This window comes from Pseudochaenichthys georgianus, chromosome 5, assembly GCF_902827115.2.
Source record: "Pseudochaenichthys georgianus chromosome 5, fPseGeo1.2, whole genome shotgun sequence".
Lineage (NCBI taxonomy): Eukaryota > Metazoa > Chordata > Actinopteri > Perciformes > Channichthyidae > Pseudochaenichthys > Pseudochaenichthys georgianus.
In genome coordinates this window covers 21,099,555-21,119,294 of record NC_047507.1, presented here as the reverse complement: position 1 = coordinate 21,119,294, position 19,740 = coordinate 21,099,555, and the positions used below count along the sequence as shown (strand labels likewise).

General features: G+C 40.8%; 3 protein-coding genes across 3 annotated transcripts; 2 read left to right on the top strand and 1 right to left on the bottom strand.

The window, feature by feature from the left end:
- The first annotated feature begins 278 nt into the window (after nt 1-278).
- Nucleotides 279-3,802, top strand: emc3 (ER membrane protein complex subunit 3). The gene is made up of 9 exons (XM_034082954.2): nt 279-521; nt 902-1,073; nt 1,561-1,618; nt 1,745-1,838; nt 2,011-2,115; nt 2,247-2,328; nt 2,457-2,536; nt 2,837-2,919; nt 2,999-3,802. The coding sequence occupies exons 2-9, from the start codon at nt 919-921 to the stop codon at nt 3,125-3,127; spliced, it is 786 nt and encodes a 261-aa protein (XP_033938845.1). The 5' UTR covers nt 279-521; nt 902-918; the 3' UTR covers nt 3,128-3,802.
- A 317-nt stretch (nt 3,803-4,119) lies between these two features.
- On the top strand, nt 4,120-16,406 carry usp4 (ubiquitin specific peptidase 4 (proto-oncogene)). The gene is made up of 21 exons (XM_034082850.1): nt 4,120-4,364; nt 5,712-5,839; nt 5,959-6,089; nt 6,167-6,293; nt 6,408-6,553; nt 7,201-7,262; nt 7,415-7,555; nt 9,442-9,559; nt 9,661-9,993; nt 10,356-10,580; nt 10,756-10,839; nt 10,933-11,027; nt 11,165-11,347; nt 11,448-11,686; nt 11,786-12,022; nt 12,118-12,188; nt 12,274-12,389; nt 12,471-12,620; nt 13,578-13,681; nt 14,096-14,184; nt 14,361-16,406. The coding sequence occupies exons 1-21, from the start codon at nt 4,135-4,137 to the stop codon at nt 14,484-14,486; spliced, it is 3,135 nt and encodes a 1,044-aa protein (XP_033938741.1). The 5' UTR covers nt 4,120-4,134; the 3' UTR covers nt 14,487-16,406.
- A 501-nt stretch (nt 16,407-16,907) lies between these two features.
- Nucleotides 16,908-19,066, bottom strand: gpx1b (glutathione peroxidase 1b). Its single transcript, XM_034082851.1, has 2 exons — nt 18,757-19,066; nt 16,908-17,569 (listed from the first exon to the last, which is right to left on the bottom strand). Exons 1-2 carry the CDS (start codon nt 18,979-18,981, stop codon nt 17,219-17,221), a joined length of 576 nt encoding a protein of 191 aa, XP_033938742.1. The 5' UTR covers nt 18,982-19,066; the 3' UTR covers nt 16,908-17,218.
- Between the last annotated feature and the right edge of the window lie 674 nt (nt 19,067-19,740).

Here is a 19,740-nt window from a genome sequence, read left to right as displayed (position 1 = left end):
CAAAATTGTAGACATATACAAAACAGTAAGCATTACATAATTCAACAGAGTAAACATGATTTAAAGTTAAAAGTAAAAGTTTAAGTTTAAGGTTTTCTAGTGCCATATTTATACACTTTGATATTACAGTTCTTACTTAGGTACAAGTGTTTCTCTTCCACCACTGATGCTCTCAGCCCTGTCCTGAGATGGACCTCAGGCTGCAGCTCAAGACTCATAATAGGGACACTGGCCCGGGCACACTCCCCCCCACCCATCACCGCGCGGTGGCGCTGCAGTCCCGGTGAGATGCGGTTGAGCCGCAGAAGCAGAAATCTGCTCTCATCCCTGGATTCAACACCACAGGGCGATGGCCGCAGCAGTGGATGCGAACTATTAAATATTGTTTAATTAATTGAACTAAATCGCTCAGCGTATGTTTCGCGTCTCTCTCAGCTGGGATAAAAACACAGCAAGTGGTTTCCTCTGCGCTTAGAGACTCCCTGCTCCCACCGTCCGTGACCCCGGGTATCAGGAAGAAGGTAGCCTGGCTAACATTAACATTAGCTTAGTGTGATCTGTGTTAAACTGTGCTAATCGGTGGTGGTTTCAAAATGGATTGTTCCTGAATTATGAAAGAACAGATCGTTTTTACTATGTGAGGTGGAGCTTAAATCATGTTGTTTAACGTGTATTAGGTTAGCTGCTAGCTAGCTAAACCGGCTAAATGACAGCTCTGTGGTAACGAGGCTCGGTGGTGGCTTGCTACAGCCTACATATTAGTAATTTTTAGCAAACTATTAAAATAAAAATGTGTTAAATTCAATAGAACATCATTTTAATATTTTAAAACAAACAGAAACCGTGTTTAACTGGATTGCTATGTACTGAAATAATGGTTTTGCTGTGTCTGTGACTCCAGTTAAGCTAGCAGGCTGGATGGCTGAGCCGGAGCTGCTGCTGGACTCCAACATCCGACTCTGGGTGGTGCTCCCCATTGTCTTCATCACCTTCCTCGTCGGGGTGATACGGCATTATGTGTCCATTCTCCTTCAAAGTGACAAGAAGTTGACGTTAGAACAGGTTTCTGACAGGTAGGTAATCCTCAATTGAAAGGTTGAGTTTATTATTTTTTTTAAAACAAATTGAAATTGGATTAGATATAGTTTATTGATCCCACATTGGGAACATGTTTCATTACAGTAGCATGTAGATTAGACGTAGCACAATAATAATACAAATATATATACATATCAGCAGTAGAAGATAACCATAAAAGGTACGCAAAACATTGCATCAATAATGAATGATATGTATCCATAGAGTATATCAATTGATTACACAATATAAATATACAGCATTGAAGGCAGTGTACATTATGATAAACCAGCCTATCAAAATCACAAAATGTAAACATTTAATACAATATACAATTTACATTTGAGTTAGCTGAATAATTGCAGTTTTAAAATCCTCAATGGACCGCTTGAGGAACAAATGAGTGAATTTGGGTTTTCTGAAGGAAAAAACTGAGTTGAGTGAATTTACAAACATTTATTTTTGTTTCATCTCCAAATCCAGCCAGGTTCTTATCCGGAGCAGAATCCTCAGGGAAAATGGAAAATACATTCCCAAACAGGTGGGGAGTTTCATCAATCATTTAAAACTAATGCACAAGTTATTGTCTTATTATCTACACAAAACAGCTGTTGTTTCCATTAATTTGTCAGAACAACAGTGTGCTGACAACTTTTCTTTTCTTTAGTCCTTTTTGATGAGGAAGTTCTACTTCAATAATCAAGAAGATGGATTTTTCAAGAAGACCAAAAGAAAGGTTGTTCCACCCTCACCAATGACAGGTAATCCTATAAAGTATTTACCAATACACACTTACACAGAATATGATTGTGCTATTTTAAATGTTGTAATCCACATAATAAAGCCAAACAATTGTATATATATTATACAAAAAACAGTCCTTAGCAAGACTTAAATGTTGCGTTTCTTGTTTCATGCTGTATCGTTTCACAGATCCCAGTATGCTGACAGATATGATGAAAGGAAACGTCACCAATGTGCTTCCCATGATTCTCATTGGAGGCTGGATCAACTGGACCTTTTCAGGATTTGTTACAAGTAATTATGTCATTCTCTCAGATGTTGCTGCCTGTGATGCAGAATGTGACCCTCACAAAAGACAACTGATTGCATATTGTTGATATGGACATACTACATTGAGTTTCTTCTGTAATCTATTTCATTTTCAGCTAAGGTTCCCTTCCCTCTCACTCTTCGGTTCAAGCCCATGCTGCAGCAAGGAGTAGAGCTGCTCTCACTGGATGCCTCCTGGTAAACCAATAACATATGATCTGTAGACATTTACTGTATCAGTCCTTTTTAAACTACTCTTAAAATGCTTAAGATATTATGTGACCTTTTTGTCATTTGTTGTGTGTGTGTGTGTCTTTATCATCTAGGGTGAGTTCGGCTTCATGGTACTTCCTGAACGTGTTTGGACTACGAAGCATGTACTCTTTAATTCTGGGACAAGATAATGGTAAATGCAGCTCATTTTAAGATAATTTGCGATGTTTTCTACTTCATATGCTTTGAAAGTAACATTAAATCGTTAATTCGACTTATTCTGATGGTCAGAAGGTTCAACCGTATTTGTCACCATGTCACACTACAAGCAGTTATTTAATGTATAACAATATTTATTTCAAAACATACAATTAGAGTTGTGTCATTCAAAATGTCTGAAGATGTTTCCTGGACAGTTATAGTAGAAAAACAATTCACACTGATTATTAAAGTTGGTATTTTCTGTAATTCCTTATCAATGCAATCCCTATAGGTGCAGACCAGTCAAGGATCATGCAGGAGCAGATGAGTGGTGCTGCCATGGCAATGCCTGCTGATACAAATAAAGCTTTCAAGGTATATCCTGTAGTTTCAGCATAATTCATATGGTTCAGCTTTGCTTGGTTATTAATGTGGTGTCTGTCCTTAATTACAGGGTGAGTGGGAGGCACTGGAACTGACGGATCATCAGTGGGCACTGGAGAGTGTAGAGGAGGATCTGATGAGCAGAGAGTTGGACTTTGATGGCTTGTTTAGCAAGGAGCTGCCATGCGGTATCTTCTGATGGCCTGGTCACTTCTGATGGCCTGGTCACTTCTACCTGGAGCCTTCAATTGGAATTGTGATCATTGCAGGGATTTGTTTTTGGTTAAAGCCACAGAGTGGGACAAATTCCTTCATGTTATGCAAAGTTTACATTCACTGATTTGTGGTCCTTGTCTTTTCACATGCATTATTTCCTTTCCATTACTGTTAATAGAATATCTGAAATATCTTAACAATACACTGGTTCTGCTGCTGGACAAGAAAATGTTTGGGAGGATCAAAAAACATGTTTTGCTTTTTTAATGCATTATTATAAGCTAGTATCTGTATGCCATTAGGTTATAGAATGTGAACTACCTAGTGATTATTTTTTCTTATAACATCCACAGCTAGACTAGCTGTTCCAATTCTCATATCTATCAGCATGTTAAACAATAGAACACACTACCATTTAACAGGTCTGAATGATGTTTATTTAATTATTCTTTAACTACCTTTAATAATTATTTTTGTTAGATCATAGATCAGCTGGTCTGCGTCAGTTGCCTAAAGTTGGAAGTAGACTCAGAAATTGATTAGCTGTTGGCAGAGAATGTTTGTGTGATTGGAATTATGTTTTTGAACTATTTAGATGGTTTATTTTGTTATGTAACTCCTGTGTTTTGTACAACATAAAGCCTGTTTTGACAAAATACCTTGTTTTCTTTGTTTTAATGAAGCCAACACATTTAAGAAATACCATTACAATGCAAACGAGTAATTTGACTAATGTGTCATTCTTCTATGGAGCAATAACGTCTCGTAGGTGAAGTCAGTGATGAAGTTTGTTGATGCTTCAGAAGACATGACATTTGAGGTCAAAACAATACACGGATATTTTTTTCAGTAGCACTTTTGGTGCACTTGATCTAAAGCACTTTGATGCCATTTAGCGTTTAACAATCCTATGACTGACTGGTTTGCAGAGCAGTTATACTGGATTGCTACAGCTCTGCTCGTACTGGCCGTAGAGGAAGAGCGTTTCCCATGAGCAGCGCTCTGAAGCTCGCCCCAGTCAGTGCGCCTCTTCCATACGCGCGTTCACGATACCGGCACACTCACTGCATGATGGCCGAGGGAGGAGGACCCGAGCCGGGTGGCGCGGCAGATTCTGACTCGGAGCCGGTAGCAGCACAAATGCCAACCCCTTCAACCGAAAATCAAAAACAGACTATTGGGTCACTTTTGAAAACAACTCTGAGAAAGGGTGACGAATGGTAAGAATCTGCAGCGGCGAACGTTACCAGGGTGTTTCTGTTAGCCGTAGCTAGCTAGCGTTAGCTTGTGAGAAACAGGAAACGCTAAGATGCTAAAGCTAGCAAGCTAACGCTACCAATGGTTTTAAGTCGGAAATCGAAAGCTGATGAGCTGTATTTTGGCCAGCTAATGTTAACAAGTTAGCACGCTAGTTGTTAGCCAGTCCGACTTTCCAATATATCTGTTGAGAGTGGAGCATGCAGTAACAACTAGTTACGTTGGTCGTAAACAATGAAACTAACATTGCTAGCTGCGCGGCTCATGTGTTGAGTATTGGGACGTTAATATCTCATTTGTGACAAGTTAGGTGACGTTGGCTGATTTGGTGGCTACTCGCCTGATAGAACAGGCCCTGGATTCAGATGGTGGAATCTCCTGCCATTCCAACTTGCTAGATAAATAACGTTAGTGATCAGGAAATGGGCCTGTTGGCAGGAATATTTTTGCGATGTCATTACCTGCTTGTATTGACATGCCTGTTGAAGTTGTCTGAAAGGTTTCTTTACCGTCCTGCTGCCTGTGTTAGCTAACATTGTTTAATATCACAAAGATCAGCCAGGCCTGGGCAACGGGAGTTTGGTATATTAAACAGGCTTGAGCAATAATTTAAATTGCCTTTTTTGTTGATATAAATGGACACCAAAGGAAGAACCAATTGTTTTATATCTGTCAGCTACTAGCTACTCAGTGACCATAACACAAGGTTGTTGATGTATCAGTGATTGCCTATATGTAGTGTCTCGTGGCCCTGTGACTTATTTAAAAATAAACAGCTATCCCATGGCATTTAAGCTGAAATGTGTGATTTTACACAAGCATGATTGTATGATCTATCTCTGTTGCATAGCTCAGAACAAATAACCTTAGGTTAAAGGGCAAAGAAAGATCACACCATTTCATTTGGAGGCTCCTCCTTTTTGAAGCTGTTGTACTAATTCTGACAGTAGCAAGGAAAACAAAGCCATGACTCAACGGCTTACTATGTGAACGCTTTCAAACAAGCCTATTAACTAAAGGAGATTCTTGCTTGGGAGGAGATTAAGTCAAACTAGCTTGCTGTTACTATATCTGCAAATGCCAAGGCAGTTTGTTGTTACATAATGTTCTGGGTTGGTGAAGACGGAGTACAATGTCTCATGCATTGTATCATATTTTGACCCCTTTCTGTCCTTGCTTGATATAAAAAAATATGATGACCAACAAATGCTTTATAAAGTATAAGTTTCAAAGACTTCAGAAGAAAGAAAAAGGTGTCTTTGCAAATTAGAAATGTTTGTAATGCATTGTTATCAACTTGTTTGTTTTAGGTATCTAATCGACAGCCGGTGGTTCAAACAATGGAAGAAGTACGTTGGATTTGACAACTGGGACATGTACAATGTTGGAGAACGTAGCCTCTTTCCAGGACCAATTGATAACTCGGGGCTCTTCTCAGGTACACTTTAAACTTACATACATGTTGCTTTGCTTGCTCTTGACGAAATCCCACATAAAGATTATAGGAGTTGTATTTCCTCCTGTAGTCAGAATTTTGTTTTTTTTGTTTTCTTATAGACCAGGAGACTCAGTCCCTGAAAGAGCACCTCATAGATGAGCTGGACTATGTCCTTGTACCCACTGAAGCATGGAATAAGCTTGTGAGCTGGTACAGCTGCCTTGAGTGCCAGAGACCCATCGTCAGGAAGGTAACGCCGTTGTCATTTTTACTTTGTTTATTTTGACCATTCAGAATGGGCTCCTAAATGTCTCCTTTCTGCTCCAGGTTGTTGAACATGGCATGTTTGTCAAGCACTGTAAAGTGGAAGTCTATTTGCTGGAGCTGAACTTGTGTGAGAATGACAACATGGACAATGTTGTTACACGTCATTTCAGTAAAGCTGATACTATAGGTAAGGCGCCACATTGTTCTATGTATTTAACTTGGCCTTAAAAATGACTAAATAGATGGCTTCCTACACACTGAAAGCATGGCAAGATAATAATAATAATATATATTTGTTCAGATACCATAGAGAAGGATATGAGGACGCTTTTCAATATACCATCGGAGAAGGAGACACGGCTCTGGAACAAATACATGAGCAACACCTACGAGCAGCTGAATAAGCCGGACAGCACTGTACAGGATGCCGGACTCTTCCAGGGACAGGTAGTGTAGAGCTGTGTTATTCAAATACCCGTCAGATCAATGAGAGACTCTGTTCCTCATTTCTTTTGAAGCTCAGTAAAGTACTGCTACTCACTGTGCATTCATAATTCCTTGACACGCATTGTACAGAATAACAGGAACTCTGAATCTATTGTAATACAATAACATTGCCCTGCAATCATATATATATATATATATATTGTTGAGGTAAAAATGTGGAAGTGTTGTGGTTCAGCTGTATGGTTCGATGCTGAGGATTGTGGTAGTGTTGTATTGCAAGCTATTACTGATATGTTGTGTTACTTTGTATATATTCTGTATGGTGGCTTGACTGGGTGTAGGAAATCAAATAACATCTTGCTACATAGCACGATCAAATCTAACACTCTGGCCTCAAATGTTTTTGAGTAAACACAGCAGCCTTGTTTTGAAACTGCAAGCTGGAAGTCAACAACAGACAAATCACACTAAAAAATCCTCAGTAAGTGGAAGTAAGTGCAGTTGATGGACCTACATACAGCTGCTAAAGCTCTGCAACACTTGGCACAGGTTTAACTGTTAGTTACATTCAAGCCCTGAGACCTGATAGCTCGGACATGAAGGTCAGTTGTGCCAGCATAGCTCTCATTTAGCTGGTTTTACCACAGGTGCTTGTGATTGAGCGGAAGAATGACGACGGCACGTGGCCCAGACAAGCGTCCCATCCCAAGTAAGCAAATACCTTGTTGGTGTTTTTGTGTCATTCAGGAACATTCGGTACATTGTATGCTAGTATAGACTTTTAGAGCATTTACTATCAACACAGTTTGTCAAGTTTAAACAACATGCTTTCTAAATGATGATTTTGCTCTTGTTCACCAGATCAAGTACAACCCCATCCAGGAATTTCACAACCTCCCCAAAGCTCTCCTCCAACTCAACCGCCAGCATCTCCTCCACAGTGACCAATGGAGACAGCAGCCCTGGCTACACACTCAACAACAGCACCTCCTCTGGCAACAGGCAAGGGCTCTCTGCTTCACTCTTTACTCCTTTCTCAGAGAATAACTTTTGAACTCCTGGGCGTTTACTGTGTGCTTTATGTGGCATGGGATGGGACATTTCAGAGGTTTGATGGAAAGGCTGGACTGAACTCGCCCTTCATTTTCTTTTGTCCCAGTTACTTCCTCAGCTCCTGTCGATGAATTTGTTACATCTCCAAAGACTCATTGCATGTTATAGTGAAACGTGCTCATGCTATATTTCTCATGCCTGTGTATTTGATATAATATTAAATGTAGATTCTCGCACATCACTCTTGCAATTAATGTATTATGTATTGAATCGGTGTCAGTTAAGCCTCTACAGTCCTTCGCCAAAGCATGAGGTCTCTGTTAAAAAAACTAATTAAATAACAGATTACTAATATTTTGTTATACACTGTTACACAAGTATGTGCATTTCATCTTCCCATCATATCCAAGTCTTTTATAGCGCTTCTGCTTTTGATTGCTTCAGTCCATTTGGCAGTTTCCATTTGGCAGTTTGTTTTGTATTGGGTGTGTTTGGGTGGCCATTGAAAGCAAACTAGTGCGTCACCCAGGGAGAAGTGCGTGTCAACACCCATTTCAAATGTGTTATGAAAGATGTAGATAAACTACAGCATACTTTAATCATGTTGCGTTGTGAGGAACATGTTGAAAGAACAAACAGTAACTGTACTGTGGCAGCATGGCTCCGTTATGTGCTTACTTGAAAAAGCATTATGGTTTACATTTTTTCTTTTTATTTAACCTTTATTTAACCAGATAAAAGCATTGAGAGAGAATCTCATTTGCAATGCTGACCTGGCCAAGAAGGCAGCAACGTTACACATAACACACACATATAAAATACAGAGAACACAACTAAGAAAACAAAAGACAAAAAAGCAGTCACTACATTGTGCACATTAGGACAGTAAGAAAGGTGCACTACTTATTACTGCAAGAGCAGCTGGTGGTAAGGACTTCAGACAACTTCAATTTAAAACACGCTTGCTTTAGCTATTTGTGAAGTTCACTGCTACCTAGAGCTTGGTGGGATTACAGAAGAGTTGATGAATTATTTTCAAAATGTAGTGGAAGAATGCAGGTTAATTAGAACGATCTACACAACACACAACTTGTTTGGTTCATGTTACTGCATCTAAAGCCTTTAGTCCAACTCTTCTCCACATGGGAGAGTGTAGCCGTATCACAATATAATGAACAGGGTTTAGAAGTGTTTGACCATTGTTGTGTTGGATAGCATTTAGATGTAGCTAATAAACTGCCATCTCAGAGTAGATAATATTGCCAAAGCCCACCCCAGAGGAAATATTGTCATATAATTCGTTTTTAAATGCTCAGTGTTTTGGTAATAAAAAGTTATATTCAAGAGACATTTTTGTGCACACATTTCGGCACAGCATACTTTTAGTTTTTTATCTTAGTAGATAAAGGTACCATAATCAGTTTCCTGCTGAATATGTGCGTGTGTGCTAAATACACAATGTAATATCAAATGCAAAATAAGAGATTACAAATGTCAATGAATTGGAATATGTCATAGAGAATTTGTTTACTGAAAAAAAAAAAATATTTAGGATTTTTAACAACATGTTGAACTACCCTGGGCTTCTGTGATCATAACTCCTTGGACATATATTTGTCCTGGATTTGCACACCGTTGTGTATTCTAAATGAGTAGGAGACAGTGTGGTAGCCTAGGCAATATTATAGAGGTGCACATGATGAGTGAGTGGTATTCTGTCAATGTGATATTTTATCCTTATACCATCATTGAGTGTCATGCTTGAAATGATTGGGCTTTATTACAGCACAGTGTCTTTGAGGGTACCCTTAGTAACAGATCTGCTCTTCCAACAGATTGGGAGGCTACAATTCTTACAGTTCCTCCTACAATTACAGAGAGTCGCAGTCACAGCCGGGCCTGTGTGGTCTCAGTAATTTGGGCAACACCTGCTTCATGAACTCTGCCCTCCAGGTATGGAAAACAAACGACTAATACTACAACTTCCATTCGGAGAAAGTCAATTGCCATGTTTTGGGTTTGGATGTTCACATCATCTACTTTTCTTCTTCCAGTGCCTGAGCAATGCATCCCCACTCACAGAATACTTCCTCGAAGACCATTACGAGGCAGAGATTAACCGAGAGAATCCCCTGGGCATGAGGGGCGAGATAGCGGAGGCCTATGCAGATCTAGTGAAGCAGATGTGGTTGAGTCGCAGCAGCTATGTGGCCCCACGTACCTTCAAGACCCAGGTGGGCCGTTTTGCCCCTCAGTTTTCAGGCTACCAGCAGCAGGACTCGCAGGAGCTGCTGGCCTTCCTGCTCGACGGACTCCATGAAGATCTGAACCGCGTCAGGAAGAAGCCTTACCTGGCCGTAAGGGATGATGACGGACGGGTAGATGAGGTACAGCGCAAACATAGAAACGGCGTGTGTTGGACATTTTGTGGTGTCGATTTCTAGAAGCATTTTACTTATCAAAAATACATCTTAAAACTGCTTTCGAATGCTCAATCTGATGTAAAATGATGCTGCTTAAATATCTATTCTCACAGCACTCGCAGTTTTGTTTTATTTAATGTTGAAATGATGTTAAAAGATTTGACTGAGCTACAAGACATGGCATAGGCTTTAGTTTTGAAGCTTCACATTGTTTTATTTGGATAGTAGAGCAAAATGCTTCAATGAACTACTTTGCAATATCAAGCTGCACTGTTTCTTCGGAGGTTTAACAATGATATCTAATGAATGTTGTGTTTTTGTTACAGATTGTTGCAAAGGAAGCTTGGACAAACCACCGCTTGCGCAACGATTCTATCATAGTTGATATTTTCCACGGCCTCTTCAAATCCACTCTGGTTTGCCCAGAGTGCTCCAAGGTGTCTGTGACCTTTGACCCCTTCTGCTACCTCACACTGCCTCTGCCCATGAAGAAGGACCGGACTATGGAGGTGTTCCTGGTGCGATCAGACCCTCAGTCCAGACCCACACAGGTGAGATGGAATTAACATCAAGGGTCATAGCTTTAGACACAAACTATAAATAAAGTAATACTTAGTAGTACCAACAAATTAATACTTTGCATTAGAGATTTTATAAACAGTTGGCTTTGTACTGTGTTCAATTTACTAATGAATCTTTACTTAAATATTGTTTTCCCCCCAACAGTATCGAGTGGTGGTCCCAAAACTGGGTTCAGTGACAGACCTGTGCAGCGCCTTGTCCAAGATCTGTGGATTCCCCTCTGAAAATGTTAGTACTTATACTTCTAGCTTTACATTTTCTTAATCTTGGGTTTATATAGAAACAACATGTGCTAACTTTGCAATTGTATTCTCTTTTTAGATGGTGGTTGCTGACGTTTACAATCATAGGTTCCATAAAATATACAGACGGGATGACGGCCTGAACCAAATTATGGAAAAAGATGACATCTTTGTGTAAGTCTCGTTAACGACTGAAAGCTGAGATGTTTATAAATAGTCACTGGGTTTGCAGTTTAATACGAGGTGTGTGTGTGTGTGTGTGTGTGTGTGTGTGTGTGTAATGTGTGTGTTTGTGTTGTTGCTCCTTGCAGGTACGAGGTACAGGAAGAGGACAGCGAGAAGATGAACCTGCCTGTGTATTTCAGAGAACGCCACTCCAAGCACGCAGGAAGCTCCAGCAGCACCATGCTGTTTGGTCAGCCTTTACTCATCACCGTGCCCAGACACAACCTCGTGGCAGACGTTCTGTATGAAAAGATCCTAGAGAGGATTGGGTAAGGACTTAGAGTAAAGAGGAAACAACATGACACTGATACAAACGTGAGTTGTGAGTGTATTTCCTGGTTAATTAATCTCCCTTGTTTCCTGTTGCAGGCGCTATGTAAAACAATCCCCGACCCCGAATGGTGAGAGCAGGGCCTCGCCCTCGGCCTCAGCCACAGCAGCCTCTGCCAGCTGCAGCCAGGCTCCAGAATGTTCCACAGCGTCTAATGCCAACGCCAGCATGGGTGGCTGCGGCAGCCCGCTGTCAGGCGGGGCCTCGTGCAGTGCCAGCTCCAGTAACGGCAGCAGCCACTCAGGGGCCTGCCATGAGACTAACGGGGTATACGATGGTATGCAGCCAACGTTATTCATCACCAAAAAAGAGTAGACGGAGAAAATGATCTGTGCCCAACGAGTCCAAAGGATTGATTTCATTGTGGTTTTTTTAGGTGATGAAGCCATGGACCACCAGGTGAGTCCAGAGCCAGAGAACGGCCACTCCGAAGAGGAGGAAGAGGAGGCGTCTGACTTGGAAAATGGCTCCAAAGGAGACACACCCAAGAAGAACTCTTCACCCAAGAAGAACTCTTCACCAGCCAGGCTCTTCTCTTTTAGCATCGTTAACTCCTACGGAACAGCTAACATCAGCCCGCTGCCCTGTGATGGAAATGTCCTCAAACTTAATCGTAAGTGTTAATCTTTTGTACTTATTTTATTGACCTTTATCTTTTTAAAGCAACTTTGTGTTGACAAAGCCTCCCCACACTCCTCTTCTCTGCAGCACATTCCACAGTGGCGATCGACTGGGACTCGGAGTCAAAGAAACTGTGTTACGACGAACAGGAAGCAGAGGTCAGTCGGGGAGCGTTCGTCACAAAAGATCCTGTCACAATATATCCAAACAGTCTATTTATGTGTGTGTGAATGCTGTGTGCAGGCCTATGAGAAGCACGAGAGCATGCTCCAGCCCCAGAAGAAGAAAGCCACTGTGGCTCTGAGGGAGTGCACGGAGCTCTTTACCACCATGGAGACGCTGGGAGAACACGACCCATGGTAACGCTCACAACAACTGCAGCCTCATCCACTGTCAAACTAAAACGTTTGTCATATAAATACCATCTTTTTTGAATGCAGGTATTGTCCAACATGTAAGAAACACCAACAGGCCACAAAGAAGTTTGACTTGTGGTCGCTGCCTCGCATTCTGGTAGTTCATCTGAAGCGCTTCTCCTACAACCGGTGTTGGAGGGACAAGTTGGACACCGTGGTGGACTTTCCCATCAGGTACGCTGGCAGGACTGATTGTTAACATAATGGGAGAAGTTTAACAAAAAGGCTCACGTTTGATGAGGAAGATTGTAGCTTTAGATTCCTTAGTATAATTCACTTTTTAATGTCTTTCATTTTTGTAAAGCACTTTGAATTGCCTCGTATTGAAAGGTGCTGTATACATAAACTTACCTTACCTTGCCTTTTGATAGTTGAAGTGTAGATGCTTTTCGATTTTTAACTTGATAAAGATTCACGTTGTATCAGTTTTTTTGCCATTATTTATGTTCTTTGGAAGAGCAGTATTATAGATTATGGCTACTAAGTGATGCTCAATTGTAATTATCAGCCGTAGATACACCTACGCTCACTCAATTTGAAAATAGTGATTGTCATTTGAAGTTTGTGCCTAAGGAACTGAGAAACAGTATAAGTGGCACGTTTACACCAGGGGGAGCTAAAGTCTAAAACTCAAAGAACAGAATGACTCAAGGTCGGAATGAGGAAATACTCGTTCTGTACTTTAAAGAAATGGACTTTGGCTTCAGGAAAGTTGCATCATACTTCAAAGAACAATTACACCTTTGTTCTTATTGTCCTTAACTGTCTTGTTGCGTAACTTTTATAGCTCAGAAGTAGTCTTTCATCATAGACAGGCATTTAGTTTTTCAGTTGGTACACACTACAGTGTTTTTTAACCTATCTCACTCGTGGCCTTGTGTCAGTTGAGAAACTTGATCCACCAGTAGGCTTAAAACGTGACTGAAATCCAGCTTTACAAAAAAATGCTGAGTCATGCACAATAGACAATGTTGGCTTAGACAAACAGTAGGCCCATATGCTGTGTTTTACAAATGTGATGGTACCTGAATCTAGTTTTATTTTCTGGGTATTTTAATTGAAATGACTCAGTTTCAGTGTGATGGCAATTCCATTTTATTTTCCTGTGACTGATTATGTTTTCTCCATCAGGGATCTCAACATGTCGGAGTTTGTGTGCGACCCCAAGGCCGGCCCCTTCATGTATGACCTCATCTCCGTGTCAAACCACTATGGAGGAATGGGAGGGGGTCACTGTAAGTCACATGTTGTCATTTTAATCTCTTAAATAACACTTTACCTTCTTTTGGAATAGCCAACTTCACTCCATATATCCAAACCATTAAGGGCTGTTAAAAGCTTATTATAACAATAAACTGGTATTTCAGTCAAAAATATTCACCCTTTAGTGCCAGCACAGTTTGTTGTTTGGACTTTAAAAATACCCACACAAACAATATGTGTCGACAAATGCTATGCTGAACAACAACTGTGTCTCCTTGGACACGAGCCAGTTACATTTTAATATGGCAAAGTGCCTCAGGCCTCTTTGTTCTCTGTTGACTAAGTCTTTCTTTGAGTTAGCTTTGTCCATTCGTAGGGAGCTGGTGTGAGATCAGTATCTCTTCCTGGATAAACAAATGAACTGAACACTTCTTCCCCTCTAACAGACACGGCGTATGGCAAGAATAAAGTGGATGGAAAGTGGTATTACTTTGATGACAGCAGCGTCTCCTCTGCCTCAGAGGACCAGATTGTGGTGAGTTTTCACTCTTTAATGTTAATACATGTTGGATTAATGTCCCCCTAAAGATACAGCAGGGATCCTTGCATGTTCTTTAATCAGTGACCAATGTTTGAAAAAGCCTTCATGGCCTTCTGTCCTTGGTGTCGAGTGTCCCTGTTTTGTAATGGTATCCATGTCGCCCCTTGCAGACTAAAGCAGCCTACGTGCTGTTCTATCAGCGCAGAGACGAGGAAGCCCCGTCCTCCAAACCTCAGCCCTCGGCCTCGCTGGGAGGAGCCCCCGAAGCAGCCGAGGATCACATGGACACAAACTGAGGAGCCCTGGGGCAAAGGGACACGCACTGAAACACATACAGCAAATAGAGACACTCGGGCGCACACACAAAGCTACTTTAGTGACAGAGGACTCCGCAGACTTAACATTATTCACCCTTCCTTCCCCGTATTTTATTTGATTGCTGTCTCGTATATTGTCCACTAGAGCCAACAGCCATGTCAGAAGAGGGACCTGAGAGACTTCTCCCTGCAGCGGGCGGCCCACTGATTTCTGAGTATAGTTTTACTAGTCTGGAACTAAAGAGGAGTGTAAATGGATAGAGATCCTCTCACTGGATAAACAGAATGTTAGAAGTGCCCTCAAATGCGTAGATAAATAAAAATGTTTCTGTTGCTAACAACAACAGTCAAAATCTAAAAAAAAGCCAAATGCACATGTTTCAACCAAAGCGTTCAGAGGTGTTTATGATGAAATGTACCATCTGATAAGACATTAGCAAGATACTGGCCTGGGTTTCACTCTTCATAGTCTTGCTGGGCTGAGGTAAATGCAAACTTTAAACAGTGTGATGTGCACGCAGAACAATACATGCCATGCTTGTTGAAAGAATCCTGTGACCTTATTCCACCTGTAGAGTGGATCACTGATGGCGGGTGTGGCTGCCGCGGTCTAACTGTGGCGGCTGTTCTTCTTGCTCTGTGTTGCAATCTAAACCACAGAGGGGATTTCTTTATAAAGGAATCTGCATCCCGACATGAGTCGTGGCAGAAGCAGTTTTTCTTCAGCCATCAATTTCTTCTTCTTTGATGCACAGAATGGGCTCTGCTGTCTCTCGGACCCTAAACTCATGAGGATGCTTACCCTGCTACTAATGTTTATTTACCCCCTTTTCTTTCTTTTTTTAATCACAATGCAAAAGAGGCCTTTTGATTCCTGCAGCCTGACTAAAAAAGGGGGCACTTTGAATTCTCCATGAGTACATTATCTACCTGCTTTTGGACATGACAGATTTGTATGATTTGGCCTAGGCATTAAAGGTTGCAGTCTGTCATTCACTTCCACATCATTTTAATGTGTCTTATAGGAATATTTTGATTGCTGCCTGATCGGACCCCTAGTCTTGTACATTAATGCAGCTCTGTATTGAAATGGCTATGTTATTTGATATCTTTAAAGCACACTGAGTGAAGCAAAATAAACTAGTTTAAAAGTGGTGCTTTTATTCCTGAAACTTGACTTGCTCCTTGTGAGTAGGAACAATGTACATGTGTCATCAGATGGGGTCATGAGAGCAGCACTTTAACAGCTGAGTGCAGTCATGTGCACCCGATTTCTTTGCTTCCAGAGATCATGGACATAAGGCTGTCTCGGTTGCTAACATAAAAGAAGAATCCCTTTTTTAGTCTTTCTGATTTTGGTCATTACATACACAGTTATCACAGGAAGCACAGTTATAATGTGTCTCAAACATATGTACCTATAGTCAGTCTCAAGGATCCTCTGGTGAATCAGATGGCAGTTAGTACTAAATGAATCCGTTTCCTGAAGTCTTGTTCTGTGGCATAAATTCTGCACTTTGTTGCATCACAGCATGTTGATATGCAGGACCTCCAAGTGCCCTCTTTGCTGGTTGGTCCTGACCATCATGTCATTTAAAAGTGAACTACCTAAATATACTCATTCAAGCCTATGCTTAGAAAAGCTTTACATCATTTTAGTAATCTTAGATACTTCTTTGAAAACAACGTTCCGCTGCTAAATGCTGAGCATCTTGTTTTCCCCCTAAATCACGACAGCAATTCAAACTCGAACATAACCATAGAGATGTAAATGATCACACTATTGAAAATAGGTGTATAAATTCTTGTCTTCATATTTATCTTATTGCCGATATCTACAGTAATTGTTTAACTGAGAAATATTTGAATTCAAAGTACAATAAAGACTGGAAGCCTCAACAGGGTGGTTTGTTTGGAATAATTATATGCACCAAAAAAAATAGTATAAGACCACACAAAAGCTGGGACTTTTCCAAAGCCGGTGTAATGTCAGTAGTGGTTGTCTAATAACTGTATTGCAAAATGATCTTTATTCGCAGGTGCTGCAACTCATGCTGACTGGTTGCAAAAACGAACTATGATCTGTACATGATCTGATTACAGCTAATATCCTAGATAAGAACTTTATTTGGAAAATTACAATGGTACCCTGATATAAAACCAATATAAAAGAAGGTCAAAATAAGCAGTGTTCAAAATAACAATAGCAGCATTAAATCTGTCATGGTTATTATTGAGAAAAGTAGAATTTTCATACCGGATGTATACGTTTTTTTTGTGTGTATGTTCTCTAAATTTGACCTTTGAGATTAATTTTAAATAAGGAGTTAATCAAAATGTACCATGTTAGGTTGGCATATAAAATCGTATTACTATGAATTCACAGAGAGGTAGTCAGAAAACGTTTGAAAAAATACATTTATTGGTCCCGAAACACAGCTGTGCTATACATGCACACAGTGCAGCTGCAAACATTCAGCCTTTTACATTTCATCAGGTACCCCCCTCACAACGAGTTGGTTTCAGAGGATGCCTTCATGTAGTAAAAGAACAGAACACAGCCATCACCGCGTATAAGAGAGCACAGGTGGTCTGGATAAGTGCTATCATCTACAGAAGCTATGGAGGGAAAAACAAAGGTGACGTGAAGGTCACACACATTGTGCTGGTGCAAGCTGTAGGTTGGACAGCATTTTTGGAGGACGGCTTCTTTAGTTGACCTGGCTGAGGAGCTTCTTGATGTCTCCCTCAATGTCGCTGGTGAGGAACGTCTTGCTGTAGCGCTTGAAGGGCACTCCATCCGACCCGATGAGGAACTTCTCGAAGTTCCAGGACACGTCGTTCCTGCACACCGGGCTCCACATGATCAGCTTGGGGTCGGTCATGAGGGAGGAGGGGTCGTCGCTGGGGGCGGGGAGAATCTCCTTCAGGAACACAAACAGGGGGTGGGCGTCTTTCCCGTTCACATCCACTTTCTCCAGGAGCTGAAACTTGGGCTCAAAACCCTTTCCAGGACGGAGATACTTCAGGGACACAAGGATTTCATCATTCTTGCAGTTCTCCTGCATGGGTGGATCAGAAGAGTATGTGTCATTCGGGGACATTTAGCAGAGGGGTTCAGATCACTATAGGAAGTTTTCTTGATAAAGTCTAACATGGTGTCCCTATAGACATGCATTACATTTTTATAGTGGTGTTTAGTGATCAGGAGATACTCTCATGGAACATTAAAGGTCTGTTAGAAGTAGTGGAGTGAAAAGCGGGACTGAAAACTAAGTGACATTACTACTTCAATTCCAGTTAGTATATAAACCCTTGCTCAAAGTTTGAAATTGTTGAGGACAATTGTATTAATGTCTCCTAAATAACTGCAGCTTAACGTATTGGTAATCTGATAAGTGAACCATTCCTACACGGAACAAATATTTGGGTTGCCTCTGTCACCAGAATGTTCTTTCTCTTTAACAGTCAGTGGGAGGAGGAATGATCCCTCCTCCCTGCTGAATATTTGAACCATCATGTCTATTAATGAGTTACTAATATTGATGCCATAAAAAGATAAAGAAATATAGTAAAATACATATTTTATGCTGTGTGTATTATAATGTCAAGCAGAAAAACGTGCATGCATGGAGTTACAAGTGTGATGATACATGGCAGTAAGTTCATATAATAAACCAACCAACACAACTAAAAGGATCAACCTAAAAACAAGTTTGGCTTTTGTTAGGTGTTTGGTTACCACCTTTATATATACAGTCTATGGTTACCACCCATTACGACATTTCCTCGTTCCTCTAAATCACCATGTTGAAACTGTCACAGGAACTGAATTATTCAACGGAAAAAACCCTTCAAATTGTAGGTTTACTACGCACATTTGCAACCATTGTCTTACTTAATATATCTAATAAGATGACTATGTCTGTAGCATTTACATAATAACTTACTATAACAATAAAGCTAAACCTGAAATAAGCTAAGTAACTTTTAAAATGTAAAGCAAGTCTCAAAAAGGAACAAAACTGCATCCATTTGACACATTTTAATTACATGTAATTTACAATAGCTGTATGGTGTTTTATAACTGGTTAACTATACTGTATAGTCTGAGAGCAATACATCTATTTCACTTTGAAATTATTTTAGAAGTCAGGAGAATTGAATAAGGACAATTCATAAAATACTAATAACCACAGTGTGGCTGAAGGTCGATAAGACAGCGGATCTGCTGACGGTTATCTCTCACCTGATGGCCGAACTGGTTGCAGGGCACTCCCAGAATCACGAGCCCCTTCGCGGCGTACCGCTCGTGGAGCTCGTTCATCTGGGTGTAATCTCTGGTGGTCGTACCTCAGAGAGAAGCAACATTCTCAATGAGGACAACTTTACCCTTCAGTGAAGATAAATTAAACGTTTCTCCCGTCAGTAGTTTGGACGAGAACTCGTAAAACTTCGTAGCCTTTCTTGCCATGGTAGATACTTTTCGTTTTGTATTGGTCACACACTGCACCTCAATTTCCAAGAAGACACTGCCTGCTTCATTTTCTTGAGCAATCCCTATATGTTCAAAGACACTGTATTTGTTGTCAAGATAGTTCACACCGTGCAGCCTGTGGGACGGCCGCTTTGAAAGTTCCAGGTTACCATCACATTCATATACAAACAAATACAATAATGGTAAAAATGAATGGAGCCTACTTATAGAGACAAGTTATTACATGAATGACCATAGAGGCAAACAAAATATCCACTTTATTTGGACACCAAATCCCAAAGGCCTATGAATAATTATGCGGCACTTGAGCCCCTCAGGTAGGGACCTTTACACGTGAATTTGTATGTTACGATAGATATATGTGTGTTTGTTTGTGTTGGATGAGCATGCGAAGTCTCGTTAAGTTCTTAAATCATTACGTTAATGAGTTCAAACGTCATGAGTCAACCATGCTTAGGCGAAGAGCAGGAAGTGGCAGTGAATCAGCTCAATCAACTCCAAACTCTTCGATCTGGTTGCGCAGGTACGGAGCTCTGGGGGTTTGCATGCTTCTGCACACGGCGTATCCCGGATCTATATGGCGCTGCCCGGATCAAGTCTTTGTGACTAAACAAGTCGACAGTTCCAACCCCGCCCAACAAAGAACACATGGTTTAATAAATACATGCAACCCAATGTAAGAAAGTTAGAGACCGTCTGAAACATGTTGTAACGGTTGTAATGTTAACGACGGAT

Bases quoted from the DNA above. Each gene is read 5' to 3' on its own strand.
- emc3 (XM_034082954.2), top strand. From the start codon at position 919: ATGGCTGAGCCGGAGCTGCTGCTGGACTCCAACATCCGACTCTGGGTG. The intron at 1,619-1,744 runs GTGGGGAGTTTC...TCTTTTCTTTAG, and splicing joins GAAAATACATTCCCAAACAG to TCCTTTTTGATGAGGAAGTT. The intron at 2,920-2,998 runs GTATATCCTGTA...CCTTAATTACAG, and splicing joins ATACAAATAAAGCTTTCAAG to GGTGAGTGGGAGGCACTGGA.
- usp4 (XM_034082850.1), top strand. From the start codon at position 4,135: ATGAGCAGCGCTCTGAAGCTCGCCCCAGTCAGTGCGCCTCTTCCATAC. The intron at 11,687-11,785 runs GTATGCAGCCAA...TGGTTTTTTTAG, and splicing joins GACTAACGGGGTATACGATG to GTGATGAAGCCATGGACCAC. The intron at 12,189-12,273 runs GTCAGTCGGGGA...TGCTGTGTGCAG, and splicing joins ACGACGAACAGGAAGCAGAG to GCCTATGAGAAGCACGAGAG.